We start from the raw sequence: 22,111 nt of genomic DNA, 5'->3' as shown, positions 1-22,111 counted from the left end.
GCATTCCAAAAGCTAAAAAGAAGATCATGTTGTAGAGTCACTGGTGACAATCACAGTCTCTTACTCCCAGCCATCCTCTTGAGTCTGGCTCCAGAGCTCCTCCCAAAGTCTGGCTCAAACCCAGCAGGGGTTTGTGTGCAGGTACAGATGGAGCTCGTTTGATCCCATCACCCTTGGACACAGATCCCTGATTCCCCTCTGCACCATCCTGACGGGCAGGGGAAAGGAGGCCACAAAGATCTGGAGCTGCAGAGTTCTCCACAGCAGCATCTGCTGTTGTGCTGGCTTGAGGGAGGCAGTGGAAACACTGAGAGAAGCTGTGGTTGACTTGAACTTAGAAATAGCTGTTACTTTGCAGCTGGACTGCTCCACCTTCAGCCCTACATCATTCAGCTTTGATATTTGGGGTGACGTAAACTTTATGTACATTGCAGCTGTAAGTGTGATATCTTTGTGGTGCTATTTTTGTAGCTGAGGTTGGAAAGGTTTTAACATCAGACACTCTATCTCTCTCTCTGATCAAACACTGTTAACTTTGGTCTTGAGAAAAAAGAAAATACATGTTTGAGTCATATTTGCAACACCATTTTTAACCATTTACAAACCTCACATATTTTATTACTTCAGTAAATGCTATTAAAAAATAGAATGAAAAAAGTACCAATATGTGAGTTAAAGGTGATTTTCCCCTCTCTGATATCAATGCAAGAGAAAACTATTTTGCATTTGAACAATGACAAGCCATCTCTTCATTCAGCAGGTTACAACAGCAGATTATTTTCACCATGCCTCGCTTACACATTTTGATAAACTTATGTACAAGTAAATATAAAATAGTAAGTTTTATATAGTGAGAAAATAAGTGCCATAAAAAGCCTGAATTTGTGAAGTTTTTATTTTTATCCCCAGCTCAAGTCTTCTCTCTCTTGGTACTTTCAGCCATGAGAACTGGGTTACTGAACTATTATGTCAAAATCACAAACTTGAAGGCATGAACAGGACACGTGAAAAGCCAGCAAACTATTTATAAAGCTATTTATAAACCAAAGAGTGACCTTTGCATCATTGACTATACCTAGTCACCATTGACTATATCTTAGAAACAGATAAAAATAATATTTCTGCTTGTCATTAATTTCTAGTCCAAACATAAGGTAGAGAATTAATGTACACATCCTGTAACTCAAAATATCTGGTGTTTTCTCCTTGGGAAAAAAGAGGTAACAACTGGAATTTTACATGTTGCTAGTAAATTCTGCATATATTTTGAAATATATTTTGAAATGCTTCAAACAAAGTGCAAACCCCTTATTCTCCTTGTCCATACCATACCTGAAGCAGAAATAAATCTGCTTAGTGACCAGTGAGGACACATTTCCACCAAAACTGGGGCTCTGGACTGTTTCAGGGAATAGTCATTCACAGAAGAAAGTACATTCTAAATAAAATGTTAGAAACAACCTTCCTTTCAATCAAATAAATATGTGGATAATCTTACCTGTGACTTCTGTCATTTGAGAGTACCAGAAACTACATTCTAAATAAAATTATTTTGTTGGCACACACATCTGTTGTCAAATGTGTGCAGATGATACACTTCCATTTCACAGCAATGCACATCACCTGGCCACAGAAGCAGCACAAGAGATTGGCTAATTTGTGCTTCTGTAAAATACTTCAAATACATTTAAAAGCAAACATGTTTATAAATAAGAACCAAGGAAAGACTGGAAGATACCACATTTTGGAAAGTGAAATAAATTGTGGTGCAATTGCAAAGGAAAGATCAGAGTACTTGACAGCGTGCAGTGCTTGCTCTCTCCCCAAAAACTGGCAGCAGAGCTGTATTTCATGTGGTGCTCACAGAACTGAAAATGAATACAGGTGAATTCATCTATTTTGCAACCAAGCACCCAAGCAGGACATTCCAACTGATAACAAGAGCACCACTACAAATACTGAGATAGTTGGAGTGTTAGCCATTTTCAGATTAATGCCATATTCAAATTCTAGGAATTGTGGCCATCTATAAAAAATTCAGATTACAACCATAGAATCATGCACTTCCTTGAACATCATTCATTCTTGTGTGGTGAGTAATTTACCTTCATTGTGATCATTTAGAACAAACTTATTAGAAGCTTGCTCCCATTCTAGACCCCTCATAAACAGATATTTAATAAAAAAAGTACTAAAGAACTTGCTTCAATCTTCCTCTTTGTTATGCTTGTAGCAGACAGCTGTAAAACCACTTGTGGCAGTATGCTATGAAAATGCAGTAGGCAGACTCATCAATTAAGTTTAGGAAGTGTAAAGTTTATTAAGTGTTAAGAAGCTCACATCTGCTAAAAAGACACATACTGGTACCTTCCTTTTTTCCTTTTTAAGTTATCCTTTTGTCTTCTGAAAGAAAGCCCATAGCAGGTAGTAAAACTTCAGTCAAAGGTAGATAATATGACATGGAGCTACTAGGCAAAGCACAGAAGCAGAAATGGTGTCAGCATGCAATGTTTTAAAATACTTTGTTCTTTGCTTTTACAAAGTGCTACATAGTAGGATTTAGGGATCTTCAGTGACTAGATTAAACACTGCCATCACAATTAAATCTCTACTAGCTTTCCTGAATAGAATTTGTGGCTGAATTTGTCTGGTTTTTAGCAGAGGATAGCAGTCTTCCTGCCTGCATGTGGAGCAGGAAAAAAAAGTCTCTTAAAAGACACTGTAAAAAATATTTTATCCAGGAAAGGTGAATGGGAAAAAACTGCACTGTATCTTTTACTATTGGTAATTAAAGCAGAAGGAAGCAGTAAAGTCTGGCTGTCCATAAGAAGAAGAGCTGTGAAAAACAAGTATTTTTTTGGCAATGACAAATAGTTGATAGTCCATGTGCATCTTGGCTTCAGAGGGAGTTTTATTGAACACTCAGGCTGTTCAATACCTGAAGAACAGGTTGTGTGAGTTGTTAGAGAAAATATTGTAGATGAGAATTAATAAACACGATTGAAGACGGAAAAACCTGCGAGTCCAGACTCGTCCTTTGAAGCACGGCCACCCAGAACATTTTCCTGTCTCGGGGCAGAGACAACAGCAGCGAACCCCGATAACAGGGAAGGGAGGTGGAGTTTAGCACTGCATGGGGCTGACCATATGTGTGTTTATTCTACAGCACATCACTCTGGGGACCTCAGCCCCTCTGCTGCTTCCCCCTCCCCTTTTCTCTGGGCTGGAGCTTTGAGCTGCTGCTGGGCCAGCAGGACCCGGTGGCACCAGGCCAGCACCCAGCAGGGACATTTTATTTTTCCTCTCCAGGAGTGCAGAGGTGGCAGCACAAGCATCTGCAGAAAAACCAAGCTCAGTGAAGCGGCCACACAACTCTGATTTGAACAAGGAGCTTCTGGGGGTTGTTTGTCTCTGGTTTTTGCTGTTTTCAGGCTTGGGGGGGGACATCCACCATGGGAGCTCTCCTCCCCATATTGCCTTTGTTTCCCAAATACTACACAGAGCAGGGCAGAGGAATGGTCAGGACAAAGGCAGGATCAACTGGAAGCACATGCCAGCATGATTTTTTTGTTCCCTGTAGTGAATACCCTTTTGTGGGTGAAACACCTTCTCTTTTGTGTATTTTTGCTATTAATACAGCTGTTGTTATTGTTATTGTTATTCCACTGCTTTCTGGTGTTAGCAAATTGCTATTTCAAACCATAATCTCTCCTTTACTGTCCCTCCTTCACTGGAAGGGGGAGGGAAAAAGAGTGGCTTATTTGGAGTTTAGTTCCTTCCAAGCTCCAGGGAGACTGAGGCTTTTCAGTACTCAAAGGGAAGTTATAAAGAAGAGGGAGAGGGACTTTGTACACTGACAGTGATAGGATAAGGGGGAATGGCTTTAAACTAGAAGAAATTTCAATTAGATGTTAAGAAAGAAAGAAATTCTTTAAAAAAATAAAGACATAAATTCTTAAAAGAGTGGTGAGGCCCTGGGAGAGGTTGCCCAGAGAAGATGTGGCTGCCCCATCCCTGGAATTGCTCAAGGTTAGACTGGACATGGACCATCCTAATCTATTGATAAGATCCCTGCCCAAGGCAGGGGAGTAGAACCAGGTGATCTTTAAGGTCCCTCCCAGCCCAAATCATTCTGTAATTCTATGGTAATTCTTTGAGTTTCAAGTGTTCTCTGCTTTCTGTTCATGTCTCTTTTTTGACAGTCATTTAATTTATTATATAAGTCCCTCCCAGTCCAAATCATTCTGTAATTCCATGGTAACTAACTCTGAGTTTCAAGTGTTCTCTGCTTTCTGTTCATGTCTCTTTTTTGACAGTCATTTAATTTATTATATAGCAAGCAAAATGGAACAGGGAATGCCCTGACGACTCCCAAGCAGCCCAGGTGGCTGAGGATGAGGTAACAGGCCAGATGCAAGCTTTTTGAATTTCCATCTGTTTTTCTTGGAAGTCAGAAAGTGTCCTCTTAGCCAGACCAAGTACAGAGGCCCAAGTGATGTCAGCAGAGTTCTGAGAGCATGGAAGAAGGAGAAAAAGTCTCTTTAAAGATAAGTATAAGCAGAGGAACCTGCTGCTTTTTTATTGCTTCCAGAACCAGCACCCTTTCCTGGCACAGTGGCATCAGTAATTAAAATCATGTTCATCACATGCCTTGGCTTTGTAATTTCTTGCAAGAGCTGTGTGGCTAAGGAAAGTAAAAGGTTCACAGCAAAAGGGTTTCTGTTTCTCACCTCCTGTAGAAACAGGGGTTTCTGTGCCTAATGCTTCTGGATGATAGAGACTGAGGCTGTAGTGGCTCCTCTAAAACATGCACACTTCAGGTAATTTTCTTAAAGCAGAATATGATTTCTTATTTTCAGTCTTTCTATCAGATCCTTCACAGGACAGAAGCACAGCTTCTCTGACAGTTGTTCTGGTACCAACACAGAGGATGCAAAAACCTTTGTGGGAGATGGTCCATTCCAATGAGACATCAACAGGCAACTGCTGCCACTCCACTTGACTTTGGTCACCTGTTTGAAAGTCAAGGTAAGTTTAATTCTTAAAATTACAGTCTTATTTTATAACCAAGTGTCACCTCAGCTCCTCTCAGCTGGGAACAAACCTTCCCTAATACAGGGAGCCTCAGGGGAGGAGGAGGTTCTGCACCCCACAGGCTCTGTCTTAGCTGAGCATAGCAGCTGCTGGATACTGTCCCTGCCCTCACTCTAATAAGAAATTTTAATACAATCTACAACCAAAAATGGAATTTCCCTCTAACATCAATTTGGCAGAAGTTTGTTGTGATATCACCTACTGTGTTTCCTTTCACCTTCTGGATCCTGGGTACTGCCAGGTCAAGCATCAGACTATACTGAACCAAAGTGGGTTGTACTTTAACAAAAACCACCACCTGAACACATCCTGAAACCAGGGAAGATCTCTCCTGTTCTAATCTATTTGCTTTAAGAAAATAAATCAAATTTTATTTGATTTAGCAAATGGAAAATTGCACACACAGACACCTACTTCAATTTAAGGATGACTTATCACTTAGTGTACCTTAAACCTGTTACACCTACTCTCAGTTTACATAACCCAAACTGAAACAAGCCACTCAAAACTGAAATAAAATATCCAAGTTACCCATTTAAGTCAGTTTTAAAACAAATCTTAGGTTACTTCACCTCACTTTTCTCCTGCGTACAAACACTTGAGCAGGTTTAAAACAAACCAAATTTGGAAAAAAATAAAAGGAGAGGAAGGTGTGTGAGAGGTAAAAGAGACAATGTACCTTTAGTTACAAAACTAGACCTGAGAAACATTAAAAAAATCCTTCTAGTATTCAGAGCATTGATATTTTGGTACTGTCCATTCAGAAGCATAAACCATTTAACCTGAAGAGTTCACTAAACTGGCCTGTAAGCAAGCAAAAAGACAAAAAGAAAAAACAGGGTAGCACACTGCTTTTAGTCACCTTCATACAAACTTCAGAGCCACTTTGAAAAAGAACACAATCCTAACGCAGATGTACATGCATGCCCAAACCAGTGCTCACTGGAGTATCTAAAGCAAAATCTATTTTCTTAAACTGGAATGGAAAACACAGCGAACAGGTATTTGAAAGGAGTGCTGGGAAAAACACATTACTGACTCCAGAGAAGCTGCACATTGCAGGGTAGCACTGCAGTTGTCAGATCAAGCTGCAATCTCATCACAAGGGCAAAAAGATCCAAACCCCCACACCCCCATCCACACTGTGAGTGTTACAGGTATCCCTAATTATGGAACTCTGACTTGCTGTGGCACACCTCAGTACATGGATTGCCTTAGAGATGTCAAGGGTAAGCACAGGAGATTCTTGATGGTTCCCTCAAAAGAGTTCTAATGTGAGAAAAGGAAGCTGCTCTTCTGCAGCTTGAGAGTTAAAGGTTTAAGGAGCTGAACAGGCTCCTTAAATCAGGATCCCAGTGGATGTGACAGTGCCATGTTCCCTTGTCACTGCATCCCACTGTGCCCTCCTCAGCAGGGTGGGCTGTGAGCAGAACGCTTCTCACAGGGAACAGGGAGGCTGAAACATGGAACAAACCCTGTGTGCTTTTCCACAGTGATTAAATCTGCCTCAGGGAATTACAAACCAGCAAAAAGATTTACTGTGCTGTGGCAGTGCTCGTTAGCTGACCTTATATACCTTCCTGCAGCTTCTTCCAGTCATTCCTAAGGACACAGAAAGAGGCCATCATATAAATGAAACATTAATATGGTGGCAGAAACAAGCACTAAATGAAAGTAGCTTTGGAGGCTTCCTGCTCTATCCCATTTCCACATATGGTGGTTGGCAATGGGTTATTTCTTTCTAAGCATAAATCCTGATTGTCTTGTAGAGGATTTTTAGAAAAGCTACATGGGCACTGGGATGGGATACAACATGGTCTGGGCTTTGTAAAATCAACTCACTTCCTCAGCTGAAAAGGCCAAGAGTAGAGCCAGAAACACTTCCCCATCACCCTCTTCAGCTTCAGGAAGGAGGATTGTCACAAGCCCTGGTGGACATATGGATATCATGAGCAGGAACCACTGAATCATTTAGGTTGAAAAGACCTTTAAGATCATAAATGACAACGAAAAGCTAGTTGGAGTGTTGTTCACTGCAAAGACCTGCAGCATTTTTTCTCCTTCACCAGAACATAATTCTTCTGCACATTACAGGACAAGGGCTGCAGGAAGCAGGAGCATAAAGAGAAAATAAAGGACTGTGCTAGAACGAGCTCATCAGGTATATCCTTTCCTGGAGATACAGGTCCTAACCCCAAGCACAGGTGGATCTTCCTTGTTTCCAAATTTCTGTACAAGACTCTGCTCAGAAGTAACCAAGTCAATTGGTCCTGTCAGCAACAATCCTGACTCATAAAAGATGCATACATAGCAAAAGAATAAGAGTCCAACTAAAGAGTCCAAAAAGGGTATTCAACTAAAACTCACTGCTCTTCAGAACCCTCTTATATCATAAATATGCCTTGGGAATTGGACAGAGGATTCTGATGCCATTACAGCAAGAAACATTCAGCTTGCCACATCAAAAGACAAAGATCTGACATCTGCTTCCTTCACCTCTGTTAATTCCTGCTCCTGTGGGTCACTCCCATTCCCAGGGACAGTTTTCTACCCCAGACAAGATCAGTCAGTGGTCACAAGGAAATCAGTTAACACTTGCAGCAGGAATTCTTTGCTAAACTGGAAAATAGCTCTTAAACAGTGAAGATCCTACACGGCTGACTGCCAGGGAAAACACATTCATCTACAAAACAACCTTGGAAGAACTGCTTTAAACCTCAAGTTGCCCAGTGAGACCTATGCCAACCCTCCCCCGTTAAATACACGTATTTGCCCTGAAATGTGAATCACTGAGCCTGCAGAGATTCCATTTAATTAATAAAAAACTCTGATAGCAAAGGATTAAAGGGATTATGCAGCCAGAAAACAAAGTAAAAAAATTAAAGTCTGCTTTTGTGTGCCATTCATTTACTGCCTACGCTAAGTGGACGACAGCTAAATGCCAATGATTATTAGCATTCCTCTTAATTAGTCAGTGGCTCCTGCCCACACACTGAACTACCTGAAATTTGTCCTCTGATATCAGCTATGGATATTGGAGTGATAAGTAATCCTAAGCCTCTGTGATAAAAACAGGAAGAACATGAGCACAACAAATGGGAAGAGCTAGATAGAATTTTTTTTTTAAAAAAAAGCACAAGGACACCTCTGACAAAACTGTTTTGTTCTGTCACCACTGTAGATTAAAGTCCTTTTCCTCTAGCTCTTTTAGAAAATTAAACAGGGCAGACAGTAAAACAATTAACAGATAGTAAAATATTACTAAGTTTCCAATTAAATGATTTGTAGTAAGAAACTAATGAGTCAGAGCACCATGCAATTAACAGAGTATGAAGTAGTCTCAGGTGATTCTTATGCCTCATCCATCTCTTGCAGTCTTTGCACTACTTTACTGTTTCTGCATTTCCTCCCTTTGGGCCAGAGAAAGTACAAGACAACAGCCTGGCCTGCCCACTCCAGCATCCAAACTACTAAGAAAAGAATCAGCAGTCAATTGCTGCTTCCCTTTTTGACATCAGTAGTACCAGTTTTCAAAAAAATTGCATTTGTAGCCCTAGAAGACAGAAATGTTTAGCTGGAATTCATTCCTTTAAATCCTCAGCTGAATAGATGTCTGTGTAGGCAGCTTCCAGGAAATAATTTGTTTGGAAAAACCCTCAATACTCTACTTTAAAAAAAAATAAAAAATTATGTAAGTTTACGAACAGAACAAGAGCGAAAAATGTCATAGTATGCAGCAATCACAGCTATCTCTGCAGCAGGATTAGCTTGATAATTTTTTATTACAAACCAAATTAAACCTCAGGAAGACTATGCTACTGTTTTAAAAAGAAAAATACTACCCCCAAAATCCAGCCAAAGACACAAACACCCCGACATCCCCAAACCCAAACACACCCTGACCCCTCACAAACCCAACCCAAACACACACACTGACACCCCCACACAAATACACACACATCCCTGCCTGCCCCCGAAATCCAGCCACAGACACGAGCACACTGACCCCAAAACAAACACACCAACACCCCCAAACCTGGATACTGCCCCAAATGCAACCACACAAACACACCCAAAACAACACCCAACACCTCCAAACCCAACCACACTGACCCCCAAACCCAAACACACCAAACATCCCCAACCACACTGACCCCCAAACCCAAACACACCAACACCTCCAAACTCAAACCCACTGACCCTCCAAACCCAACCACACACATGAACAGTGACCCAAAACTACAAACACACCAACACCTCCAAACCTGGATACTGTCCCAAATGCAACCACACAAACACACCCAAAACAACACCCAACACCTCCAAACCCAACCACACACCCAAACACTGACCCCCACCAAAACAAACACACCAACACCCCCAAACCTGTATGCTTCCCCAAAGACAAACACACCCAAACCAACACCCAACACCTCCAAACCCAAACCCTCTGACCCCCCAAACCCAACCACACACATGAACACTGACCCCCAAACACGAACACACCGACTCCCCAAACCCAAACACACACACAAAACACACTGACCCCCAAACATGAACACACCAACACCCCAAACCCAACCACACACACCTGAACACACCGACACCCCAACCTCACCGCACACACGCTGAATCCCCAAACCCAGGCAGACACACACACCGACGCGCCCAGACAAAACCCACACACGAACACAGCGACTCCCCAAACCCAAACGCACATCCCCAGCCAAACACACACCGACCCTGGACCCTCTCAAACCCAAACCCAAACCCGAGCCCAGCCCAAACCCAAACCCGAGCCCAAACCCGAGCCCAGCCCGAGCCCAGCCCAAACCCGAGCCCAGCCCTAACCCAAACCCAAACCCGAGCCCAGCCCAAACCCAAACCCAAACCCAAACCCAAACCCAAACCCAAACCCAAACCCGAGCCCGGCCCAAACCCGCAGCGCCCCCTCCCGGGGCAGCGCCCCCCGAGCCCGGGCACGGAGCCCGGCGGGACCCCGAGCTCGCCTGGCCCGGTTCCTGCTCCTCCCAGCTCCTGTCCCTGCTCTCCCCCTCTCCTGTCCCTGTTCCTTCCCGCTCCTGTCCCTGCCCTTCCCCTCTCCTGTCTCTGCTCTCCCCCTCTCCTGTCCCTGCCCTTCCCATCTCCTGTCCCTGCCCTTCCCAGCTCCTGTCCCTGTTCTCCCCCTCTCCTGTCTCTGCTCTTCCCAATTCCTCTCTGCCCCCCTAGTCCCCACCTCAGGGAAAAAGGATTGGAGTGCTGGCTTGCTCAGAGCTGATTTGGACTACCCTGCTCTACTGCAATATTTGTAAAGTCTCGCAGCAGAGTTCTCTGCGACAAAGAAACCCAAACTGGAAAATGATAGCGGTTCCAAGTGCAGCTGTGACAGAAACGTGTGCACCTCCACCAAATGAGCCCAAGGCTCCTGCTTGCCCTGCAGCTGGGACTGATGACACGAGGATGGACAGAGCTAACAAACAGCCCGTGCCTTTCAGCAAGGCTCCTTCCTGCTGCTTTCTCTGATGACCAGTGTCATGACCAGAAATATGTAACAAAGAAGTTTTTATTTTGCTTTTATCCAGATCACAATTTCTTATTAGAGTTGAACAGATTATTTGGGATACCTTGGGATAGGAGGTGAAAGGTACAGAGAAAGTTCCAGCCTTGCTGCAGATGTTCCTCTCTTTCCTCACACACTCTGCTGTCATAATTTCAGTTTTAAAAATAAACTGTAATTGCGTAGCTAGTTCCATTACATCTTTTTTTTTTTTTGGTGAAAGAAACCCTATTTCAAGATCTGGTTTCTGCTCCTCTGTTTGTGTCTGCGTTATCCAGAATTCAATTCCCATAAGATATTGACGTGCTGGATTTCCACGTCTCAGTCATGCCAGATTTACTTTCCTTCATATCAAACAGGCTGGTAATTCTGCAGTGCTGGGAGGACAGGGCAAGCAGGGACCAGCCTGTCAAGCTTCACTTGGAGAATATACCCAGACCACAGTGGGCCAGCCCAGCAGGGCCAAGGAGCAAGAGAGTTTTTTCCCCTCAAACTGGTGGAAATTCTACTACAGAGGAGCAGTGTTTTGGCAGCTGTGATCCTGTGCTCAAGAATTTTTAGACCTTGCCAATTCTGTCGCAAAATAAAATATCTTCAGAGAGGTCTAAGGACCCATCATCACACAGGGGTGTGTGTCCAGGCAAGCACATACTCACCTACACACCTTCAAACCAAGAGAGCCTAGGTCAGAACCTCTCAGAGCTGTTACAGAACATTGAAATAAATTCTGAAGATTAAATACTCCTACAGCTCACACACAGTGAACAGAGGAAGCACCTTCAAAAAGAAAGTTAACAGCAGGTTATGGTTAGTTTTTTCCTTTGGTTTCCTTATTCTCCAAACAGGCTATTTCCAGCACACATTAAAAGGCATAGTATAAATAGGGCAAAGTAATTTAGTAGCAGAAAAAAACCACCTTATTGCATATATGATCTCACAAGGCAGCTATTTCAGTATGCAAAATAAATCCAGTAATCGTCTTATGTAGCTGAATAGTTAGCTAAAATCTTAAACTTTAAGTGAAAATAAACTTTTTAGTTTATTTAGTTAATGAGAACAGGTATCAGCAGTGACAGCAAAAGCAAAAGACCCCAAACCCCTGTACAATAGACCCTACCAGAAAAATTAATAACAGTGCAAATGTTTTTCCAGTCAACATGTATAACTCATTGGAGCAATATGTTAAGTTAAAAATGGTAGTAAAATTCAAGGAAGAGATGGGTACTCGATAATAATATAACAATAACGAGCTCACCTGCAATTACAGTGCCAATAGAAAATCATTCTACTGCACACCTCTCTTCCTGTAAACTAAATTCAAGCCGAAGTTTTACACCAGAAATTACATCCTCTGAAGAAGTCTCTCATACAAATGCTACTGGTAAATCACACCTTGAATTCCTGGTTTTGCCAACTGTCACAATATTTGACTAATAACAACTCATGCTTGCATGCCATAAAGCACTTAGCAACAGGGGAAAGAACTGTTGCATTATAGATTACATTTCATCCATACTGTTTTACACAGAAGTAGATATTGTTTGGGGATGTTTGTGATTGGTTTCATTGAGTCTATTTTTTTTTTCCAAAGTTGTCTTGGCTATACTAGCAACTTGTTCTTCATGAGCCATCATATTAAAGTAGGAATTGTTGCTTCTTCTGATAATGAAGGATAACTTTTAGGATAGTTTAACATATATTTATTGCTTGGAATTTGCTCAGCAATTTATTTAACCCTACTACTGTAATTTATCTAATTTTTATCCATCTACTGCTGCCCTGAGGCACCTCAAAGACTAAATAAGCATAAAGAAGAACTTTGAAAACTTCCCCCACGAAACACTGCGGAAGAGTTTCCCATCGATTTCCGAGTTTCCAAGTGCCATTCCCAGTGACTCCCTCTCCCAGGGACGCAGGGCTGTGTGCCTTTGCTCAGGATGAGCTGTTTCCTTGCTCGGCATGATGACGTTGGCGCTGTCGCCCGAGGGGGACGCCTTTGACATCTTGGGAGAGGAAAGAGTGGCTAAGTGACAGAGGAGAGTGGCCAAGTGACAAGCTCAGAGGCAATAAGCTGTGGGCAGGTTGCCCGAGCTGGGCATGACGCACTCCAGGGTGGCTCTAAGAGGCTGAGTCTTCCTTGGGGAAAGGCAAAGGACAGCAGCTGCTGGTAAGAGTGCTTCATTAGCTTTCCTTGGAGGATGCCTAGGGTGAATATTGATAATACCATTGTCATTGATAGTTCACTGAAGGAGAAGCATTTGTACAGAGCATCCAGCACCAACAGTGAGGTCATGCATCAAATCAGACCTAATTACTGTCTGCAGCTTTGGAACGAAGAGCTGCATGACTCAGATGAGGAGAGAGAATTCCTCTCTTGCTACTTACCTCTCTCACAGGGAAGCACAGGATAAAGGGGGATAAAACACATTAGGTTAATTCTGTAGAAAAATTCTTTTGTCATAAACATTCACTTCAGCAAAGAGAAGTGCAGAGAAACAGGATTTGTAGTTCAGATACCTGAAGCATATGTTCAATAGTCAAGGCAAGTCAAACACCAACCCTCTTTGTGTACACAGGGAAATTTAGAGAAGTTCAGGCTGGCAGAACCTCTGCTGGTCCTTTCCCACCTCTCCAACACCCACCTGTGCACTCAGATCACAGCATTGAACACACACAGGGATGCCAAGGGCATTATCAAGCTTAATTTTGAAATTCTGTCCCATTCCATCCTTGGATCTATTCAGCCCTGGCTAGACACACTCCTGGACCAGCTGTTCTGGCTGACCCTGCTTGGAGCAGGGGAATTGGAGGATGAAATGAAACCTTTCCAGAGGTGCTTTCCAGCCTCAATCTCTTCCAGAGCCCTTTAGCCCACCCACGGGGGGCCTGCTCTCCATGCAGGTGTTTAGACCTGCAGCAGAAATACTTCTGTTCTATATGAGTGATGTAGCCAGTTTGTCTTAGTCTTAGGAGCCACAGGATGCACAATACAAAAATTCATCTTCGGCAGGAAATGCTAATAAAGGAAAAAGATGAGAAGCAGGGAAGTTCACACCTTTTGCAACTTAAACTTATCACAAAGTTCAGCATAAGGAAACAACTCTAGTAACATAAGTTGGATTTCACAGTATTTTGAAGAGCATTTGAAGACAAAAACATTGAAAAGTAACAAACAGGCAGAAAAGTAACAAACCTCAATTTGTTACGAACAAACATTATCTTCTCACCATTAAGAGGAAAGAATATTGCCATAAACTTAGCTTTTTTTTTTGTTATTTTCAAGGCTCTATACAGTTGGATATGACACTGCATAGAGAATGGAGGTGAGGGACCAGTCCAGTCAGTCCTTGCTCTGTGATGTGATAAATCAAATTGTAAGTGAAGAAGACAAAATAGGCTAGAAGGAGGGAAACAAGGACTAAAGTGTTGAGATGACATAAGGCAACTCCTGTGCTGGCATTAGGCAAAAGCAATAGGCAAACAGGGGAAAAACCTTGCTAACATTCTCAGAATTAAGTAGTTAGTTCCAACTGAAAGAGAAGATAAGTGAAATGGAAAATGGTCTTCCAGTCTACAGAGGGACCTGTGTTTAACATCAACCAAAGTAGTTTATATGTACCAAGAAGTCTCCAGATGGAAGCTGCACTTTCTCTGCCAAGGCAATTCTCTAGGGCACCATTGGATGAGGTCTTCCCAAATAAATAAATGTGAAATTCTGCAAGGGGGAGCAAAACAAATTTAAAAATGGAATTCTCCTAGTATTATCTTTGTAAGTTAACAAGCTTTTTTAACTCCCTCTATTTTTTACTTTTTTTCTGGCACAACAAATACAACACAACACATTCATCCATCTCACAAAAGAGAGAGGAAAAAAAAAAGTGCATTTCATATCAGATGCTTTGCGTCAAGACTGCTAAGGCTCATAAATCAGCTGTCTATTGCCCTGGTCATTTCAACCAACGTCTGACCCTTTGTTAACTCATGATTTATAACTGAAAGTTACTTTTTTTTAAATGCCAGATTTATAAACTTTACTGTGCTTGGTTTGATATAATATCCATTTTGTACACCAAGCTATAAGACAGTAAATTTATTGTCTATGAACTGTTACCTTGAAAAATTACATCAATGCAAAGTGATTTCCATTTAGAATCAATGGGCAATAAATTCATTGGATTTTTTTTTTTGAAGGGGGGAGAGAACATGATGGTGTTTGTGAGGTCATGAGTGGCTATATAATGGGAGAAACTGGGAGCTGAGGCTACAGTGAGCCAGGAGCTCTGAGTTACAGGGCTGGACACGACAGAACGTCCAACACAGCAAGGATGCATAAACTGATACTTTGCTGTCTCATTATCATCAGCTTCTCCTGCCCTCTCCTGTCTCTCCCCATCATCAATGCCAGTGAGATGTCTTATCAACACTCAGGTAAGAGCATTTTGATTTTCGTGGCTGTCACACGGGCGTGGGGCAGTAAGAGCAGCAGGTGCTCTCCAAGGGGCCTGTGTCTGTGCTGCTCAGCTGTAGGGACAGCAGGACACCAGCACACAAGGGACACAGCAGTGCCTGCTGGTCTTGTGCAACGGGGAGGCTGGGCGTCCTAAATTGTCACCCCTGCTGCTTTGAGATCCAGGAAACAAAAGTATGCATTGAGGAGAAAAAGGTATCTGAGCCTTGCAGTGCTGAATGGGAGCTGGCCTTCAGCTCACTCATAGGCATTGGGTAACTTAAAGAAACTTGGCTGCACAGTCTCTCCTGTTTCCACCCTTCTAAATAAGCTATTTAGTGTCTAAAAAGGGGGAAACCTATTGCAAACATCAAGAACAGGCAAATCTCTCTTAGACCCCTATGTATTGAGAATGCTGTTTGTTTGCACGAATTCAGATTCCACTCAGCTCAGGGAAAGAATAAATCTTTGCTTGAGAAAGTGATGCTCAAAGTTTGAAATGGCTCAGAAAAAATGCACAGCAGAATGTGGAAGGTTGCTGTCATCAGAGCTGACTGGTCCTGGAAGACTTTCTGAGATGAGTTCTGAAAGAACAGGCAAACCAACCCAGAAGTTATTGCACAAAGCTGGCTCTTAAAAAGTGGCAGTTCTTACCTGCTTTGCAATAGCTGTGCTGCTGGTTTACAGGTACCAGCAGTCCCCAGTCTGCTTTGAAAATCTTGGGCTCTCTAAGCCAGCATCTCCTCAAGCCTTCCACAATGTAATTTGCATTTACAGGTACCCCTGACTCAATATGAGTAATATCTGTCACATCATAGCTGGCTCTAAGCATTATTGCATTAGGTTCAAGTCACTGTGCTCTCAGATCTTCCCTGCTAATATAAAGAGTCTGGCAGGAGAAGACAGAAGAGGAACTCTCTTAAAGAGAGCTGGTTTTGGGTTGGGGTTTTCCTTTTTTAAATCTCAAAGCAAATTTACCTGCTAGTACTGCTCTGATTTAAAGAATAATCCATGGCCAGAGATACAGACTGTCCCCACACAGCACTGGGAATTTTTTGTATTCTTATTTTGAGTCCTATAATGAAATCTCCACTGCTCTTTACAAATGTCCTTTTATGCAGTGAATAAACCAATAACAGGCATGTCCAAGGTCTTCAAATTCCTGATCTTTGTGCAAGTTTTTGAAATGTTGGGAGATTATTTCAGTTTATTTTCTTACATGTCCATGTGAGGAGCTACAGTCACACCCATCCCTGCAGGTCAGAGCAACTGAGACTCCATAGGGTCACCTACAAATACAATTACAAAATTATATTCATCTACACAAATAATGTTTGATAATGACACCCTCTGGTTGCCCACAATTTTGGATGTCTGCTATGTATGAGCAAAGATTAAATTTACTGCTCAGATTGCAAAAAACCCAAGTTACCTGGAATATTGCACTGCCAAGGGCTTCTGTTGGCAACCTGCCTTGGGGCACAGGCTGGCACAGAATTCTGAATTCTTTGTGCACAGACAGATTAACTCTATCAGCTACCAGCAAGCTGTTGTGTTGGAAAAACTGGTAACATCTGTACTGGTACACTCATTAAATGAGAGATGACTGAAATGCACCAAGAATTTTGGTGCAAAAATAAGTTGCAAGTTTCCCTACCTTTATTCCTGCCCTTCCACAACTTCTACTGCATTTAGTAATTGCAAGACTGAGCAGGTTAATAGGTCTTGAGCAGGAAATTTTGTCAGGAAATTCACAGGAAAGCTTCAGCATAGGAACTAGTTGATAAAGAGATGAACTAAAATAAAATTTTTAAAATTACATACAAGTCTGGCTGTGTACTGGAAGGGTGAGGTTGAGTACCTCAAGTGACAGGAGGGGCTGCTTTTGGTCAAAAACTTTTGTAACAAGACTTCTACCAGAGAAATGAGAATCTGAGATTAACATCAGGAAGGTTTCTATTTCTCAAAGCTTTGGAAGGAAAGGAATACAAAACCAACTATCCCCTATTAGAAGAATTAAATAAGGATGGATGGTTGGTGCTTTCATGAAAATCTTCAACAGGTGGGGCCAGCAGACCTGCTCAGGAATCCCCTGAGGCAGACAAACAGGGATGCAAACAAAAGCCTCACCCTGTGCCTGTTTCTGTCACCTTCCCTTGGCAGCTGATGAAGATTCCAGGTTAAACCTGGAGAGGCTGGGCAGCCTTGGAAGCTCCTCCCTGCTCCAGCTCCTGCCAGAGCTGCTGGGCACCCTGGCCGAGGACAGCAGAGCAGGTGAGAACTCACCACAGCCCGTGGTTCACACCTCCAGTCCCACGGGTGGCACAGCCCAGCTCCTGTGTATTGAGAATGCTGTTTGTTGGCACGAATTCAGATTCCACTCAGCTCAGGGAAAGAATAAATCTTTGCTTGAGAAAGTGATGCTCAAAGTTTGAAATGGCTGAGAAAAAATGCACAGCAGAATGTGGAAGGTTGCTGTCATCAGAAATGACTGGTCCTGGAAGACTTTCTGAGATGAGTTCTGAAAGAACAGGCAAACCAACCCAGAAGTTATTGCACAAAGCTGGCTCTTAAAAAGTGGCAGTTCTTACCTGCTTTGCAATAGCTGTGCTGCTGGTTTACAGGTACCAGCAGTCCCCAGTCTGCTTTGAAAATCTTGGGCTCTCTAAGCCAGCATCTCCTCAAGCCTTCCACAATGTAATTTGCATTTACAGGTACCCCTGACTCAATGAGTAACATCTGTCACATCATAGCTGTCCCATCATGACAGATACCACAGCCCAGCTCCCAGGTGTTTGCTAAAACACAATGTTATGGGTAAGGAACAAAGAGCTGGCATTCAGTTAAGTGGGACTTTGGGGAAAGCTGCTGAGGAGCCATGCCTGCAGCTCAACACCACCTCAAATCTCCAAATGAGTGCTGCAAAACTTCCAGACAGCAAAACCAGGGCAAGGAGAGGATTGGCCTAAGAGGAGCTGGCAGGCAGAAGAAAATAGTCTTACAAAACATCAATACTTGCAGAAAGTGCAGAATCAGTGGCAATGGATGGTTTGGGAAGCAATAGATGTTAGCCTTGGATATTCCAGTCTGAGACCTCTGTCAGCTGTAGCATTATGGCACATGAGAGGGTCTTGCCTAATTCATTATTTCTAAATACAAAACATTTCATTGTGTCTCCCCTTTAACAGGTCTCACCCCCAGCAACTACAACCCAGGGGAAAATATCAAAGAGGTAAGTAAATAACCATCTGTCACTAAAACAAGAAAAATAAGACTAAACTACACAGTATTGTAACCAAGAAATCATTTCAGATCAACAGACTTCACAAACAGTATGGACTAAAGTAGTATGCCACAGTATTCTTGAAGCTGGAATCACTTAGCAGTTGGATAGGCAGGGGAGGAGGGAAAATGGAAAAGGGAAAAAAGAAGAGAGCAAATAATCCAGATCATTTAATACTAAACCCTCCATTTTTTACTTTTTAATTTTTTTTTTTAATTTTATTTTTTTTCCCCTAGAAAAACAGCTAAGTAAAGGCCAATTTCCAGCTTCATCAGCCCAGGCAGCAGTATTTGCACCAGCACCACCCCCAGCACAGGTTACACAGCATTACCAGCTTTGTTATGAACCATTCTGTTCATGGAGAACATCATCCCTGTTCACTTCCTGATGAATTAAACACAAATGCAGAAGACAGGGCTGAGTTTAGTGGGACATGCAAAGCAGAGCTTCCACTGGGCAGTCCCCTCCTTCCCCCGTCAGAGCTCAGGGCTGGCTGGTCGGGAAGGGTGGAGGATGTACTTTCCCACTGGGAAGCACCCCAGGAACCTCTCCACTGTTTGATTTCAGACTTTCTACGGGAATCATCCTCGGAACGCTTTCCTGGGCCGCTTCTTGACCAAGGACAGGAAACAGTACAAGAAACGTGGGAATCTTTCTGAGTGCTTCTGGAAATATTGTGTGTAAACAGGGAACTCCCTGAGTGGCTGCATAATTTATACAGATGTCTGAAAACATGTATATAGATTAGCTTGATTTAAAATGAGAATGAAGAAACACGAAGGCAGCGCCTAACTTCAGACTCTATGCTACTTGGAAATGAATAAATTCTTGATGTTTTGCAATTATGTTGTGAGCAATGTAGTCATTTCTTAGAGCTCAGCACAACAGGAAGGAAGTAATGGGAGAAAGAGACAAATACACAGCACAAAGAGAACTTGGGCAGGGGAAGCAAAATTCCCATGGGGTTCTGTGAAAACTCCCAGAAGAGCTCAACTGTGTCAAAGTCCAGAGGCAAAGGGACTTTCTCCTTTGTCACTTGATGTGGATTGGGGAAGGGTCATTGCTGCATGCTCTGAAGAAGTTGAGCAGGTCGGGGATGGCAATGCCCAGCCCCTCTGCCATCCCCAAGGCACCACAAAAGCAATCAGCACAAGTCAGGATCAGGCACCTACTCCCTCTGCTGCTGGAGATGATTGTTTCTCTCTCACTTGTAAAAAGACCCACAAATTATTTCCCTGCCCAGCCCCCAGGCTGCCTGTGACAGGGCTGCCTGTGCATACCATGGGTTTGAAAAATTGTGTGATTATTATCAATGGTATGGAAGGTAAACATGGTTGACAGTGTCAAGACTTTACACCCAGATTTGGACAGTCAGTGGAGGCAGGAATGACAGACACCATGTGAAAGATTCCGTGGCTGTGACCTGCACACACAGCTGCAGGAAGGTGAGACATGGACAGAGTTAATCTGTGTTTCCAGGGCAAGCCACCTCCTGCTTGGACACTCAAGGTACCACTCACTGATAATGTTGCTGCATCTTGGCATGTAACACAAATAAAGGAGAGGACAAAACAAAAAGCTACAAAAAGCTAGCCTGACTCCTCTACATGCAGAGTATCTCCAAATCTATCAGTCCTAGCTTCTGATAGTAACTGCAAGAAATAGAGCTAAACAGGCAGGAATTTTCTTTAGGGGATGCCATTTTTGATAATATCCACAAGCTGTCTGAGCTGTGAACCCCTGCTCAATACATACCTTGCACAAACCTCACTCCAGTCAGGGCTCACAGAAAGCTGGAAGTAAACACCTAACAGTGATACACAGGCTACATTGATCTCAAGAGCACACATCATAAATCTCTGACTATGCTGTTTAAACAAAGCCTACAGGTTTAAAACAGCTTGCTCACTTCACATAAATTATAAGACAGATGATGCCAGCTGTAACAGGGAAAAATGTCCTCAATGTCAGAGCAGGGGGATGCCCTGTGCAGCTATTTGAAATTTTCTGAACATTTATCCTTCTCTTATGCAGTGCAGCAAGTCAGTGTATCTCTGGAAATTACTCCTTTTCTGCTACCTCATCAGCCAATAAAAACTTCTCAGAAAAGACTTCAAATTTACCTAAATGAATAACCAGCTAAGACAGACATATAGACAGGGAGAAGTGTAGAGCCTAAAAAGACTGGGGGGAAAATATTTCCAAAAACTGCAAGCATAAAGCTAAATAAATGAAACCAGAGTGAATGATAATAGAAAAGATATTACAAGTATTAAAAAGTTCACTAGCCATCTACCTAAGAGAGGAAGGAAATGAAGAGCTGTCAGGTGTTGAAGATGGGGTCAAGACAAGGTAATTGATCTATAAATAGTGAAACCTTAGCTTTTAAAACTACAAAATACTTGTTAACATATATGCCATCTAAAGAAGCAATACCAATTCAATTTATTATTCCAGCTAGGCCAGCTCACAGCAGCAGGGGCTGAGGGGGAATTCAGCTAATTCTAAAATACCAGAATTTCATCAGAGGCTGAAACTGTCAGTCACAGCCGTTGTCTCTGAAAAGGGAGGAGTTCAGACTGTCTTTGGACACCACTGTGGCTCTCAAAGAGAACTCTTTGAGATGCTGTGGAGCACCCAAGTGCTTCCTTCCCAAAGGAGATTCCTGGCAGATGCCAGATAAACTCAGGTCCAGGTCCAAGAGCAGAGCCTGGCCAGGTGTGACACAGGAGCACAAACTCCACTTCTCCCCCATCCCACTGAGACATCCAGCTCCTGCCAGCCTTCAGCTCAGAGCTTTCCCTCACTCCTGCAGGCCACGGACAGGGCTGGGACTGTCACAGAGAAGTGAGCAGAGTCTGGAAGCCAGGCAGGTTTGCCTTTCCACGGGAAGGTGCAGCTGGTGTAGGCAGCAGCACTCTGACCCATGGGCAGAGCTGGCACAGGGCAAACTGGAGCTGCCAAGCAGGCAGAGCTCACAGCAGTGTGTGATGGATACCCTGACAGGGACCAGGCTGCTGTGAAGCAAATCTGCTACAGAAAATACAGGCTATTACTTCTGAGAATGGGATGATTAAGCATCACAGGTCCAATTTCTCACCATCTGCCAAAAATGCAGCAGTACATCATGCAGCTCACCTCTGACATCCACACAAATGTGTAACTGCAGGTTTTCAGCTGGGAGCCAGGACTTGAGCTGGCAGGAGGATCACTGATACTGAGAACCAGAAATGTGGATAGGCTGCAAGAGCCTTGATCTCTGAATAAAAACACAGATCCAACCCTGAACCTTTTTCATTTCACAAGCCCATTCATTTATCCTCATTTTTTGGAATAGATAGATAATTTGACTCACATTTTTAAGAATGCTTAAAATGACCAAATAACCCTTTAAAAAAATAAATCAATAAACCCTCAGCAATGATACATCCAGTGTTACTTGCAAGATGTCTGTATTTCAAGGCACTGCAACACTCACCTTATCAGAAGCAGTTCAGTTACCTACTCATCTAAGATGACTTCTTTCCTTTCCAATTTCAGTATGATGCTACTTTTGTTCTGTACCTTGTGCTCCCTGCAGTGATTTTGCCTTTCTCCTGCAGGCTTCTTTCAGCACTATCAATCATATCTCTCTGTTAAGTCCCTTAAAGCAGAAAAAGATGAACAAATTGTTGCTTTGCAATTTGTTAAGAACTTCCTTGCTCTATGAGACATGCTCATGGATTAAACC

The 22,111-nt window shown here is 42.8% G+C and overlaps 1 protein-coding gene across 1 annotated transcript; it reads left to right on the top strand.

Annotated features, from left to right (window-relative positions):
- The first annotated feature begins 14,953 nt into the window (after positions 1-14,953).
- Positions 14,954-19,187, top strand: UTS2 (urotensin 2). Its single transcript, XM_041476660.1, has 4 exons — positions 14,954-15,079; positions 17,262-17,372; positions 18,287-18,330; positions 18,949-19,187. Exons 1-4 carry the CDS (start codon positions 14,977-14,979, stop codon positions 19,063-19,065), a joined length of 375 nt encoding a protein of 124 aa, XP_041332594.1. The 5' UTR covers positions 14,954-14,976; the 3' UTR covers positions 19,066-19,187.
- Positions 19,188-22,111: the final 2,924 nt, after the last annotated feature.

The sequence above is a fragment of the Pyrgilauda ruficollis genome, unplaced genomic scaffold, assembly GCF_017590135.1.
Source record: "Pyrgilauda ruficollis isolate IOZ18807 unplaced genomic scaffold, ASM1759013v1 scaffold39, whole genome shotgun sequence".
Lineage (NCBI taxonomy): Eukaryota > Metazoa > Chordata > Aves > Passeriformes > Passeridae > Pyrgilauda > Pyrgilauda ruficollis.
Note: the sequence above shows the minus strand (reverse complement) of the source record. Positions and strands in the feature narration are given on the sequence as shown.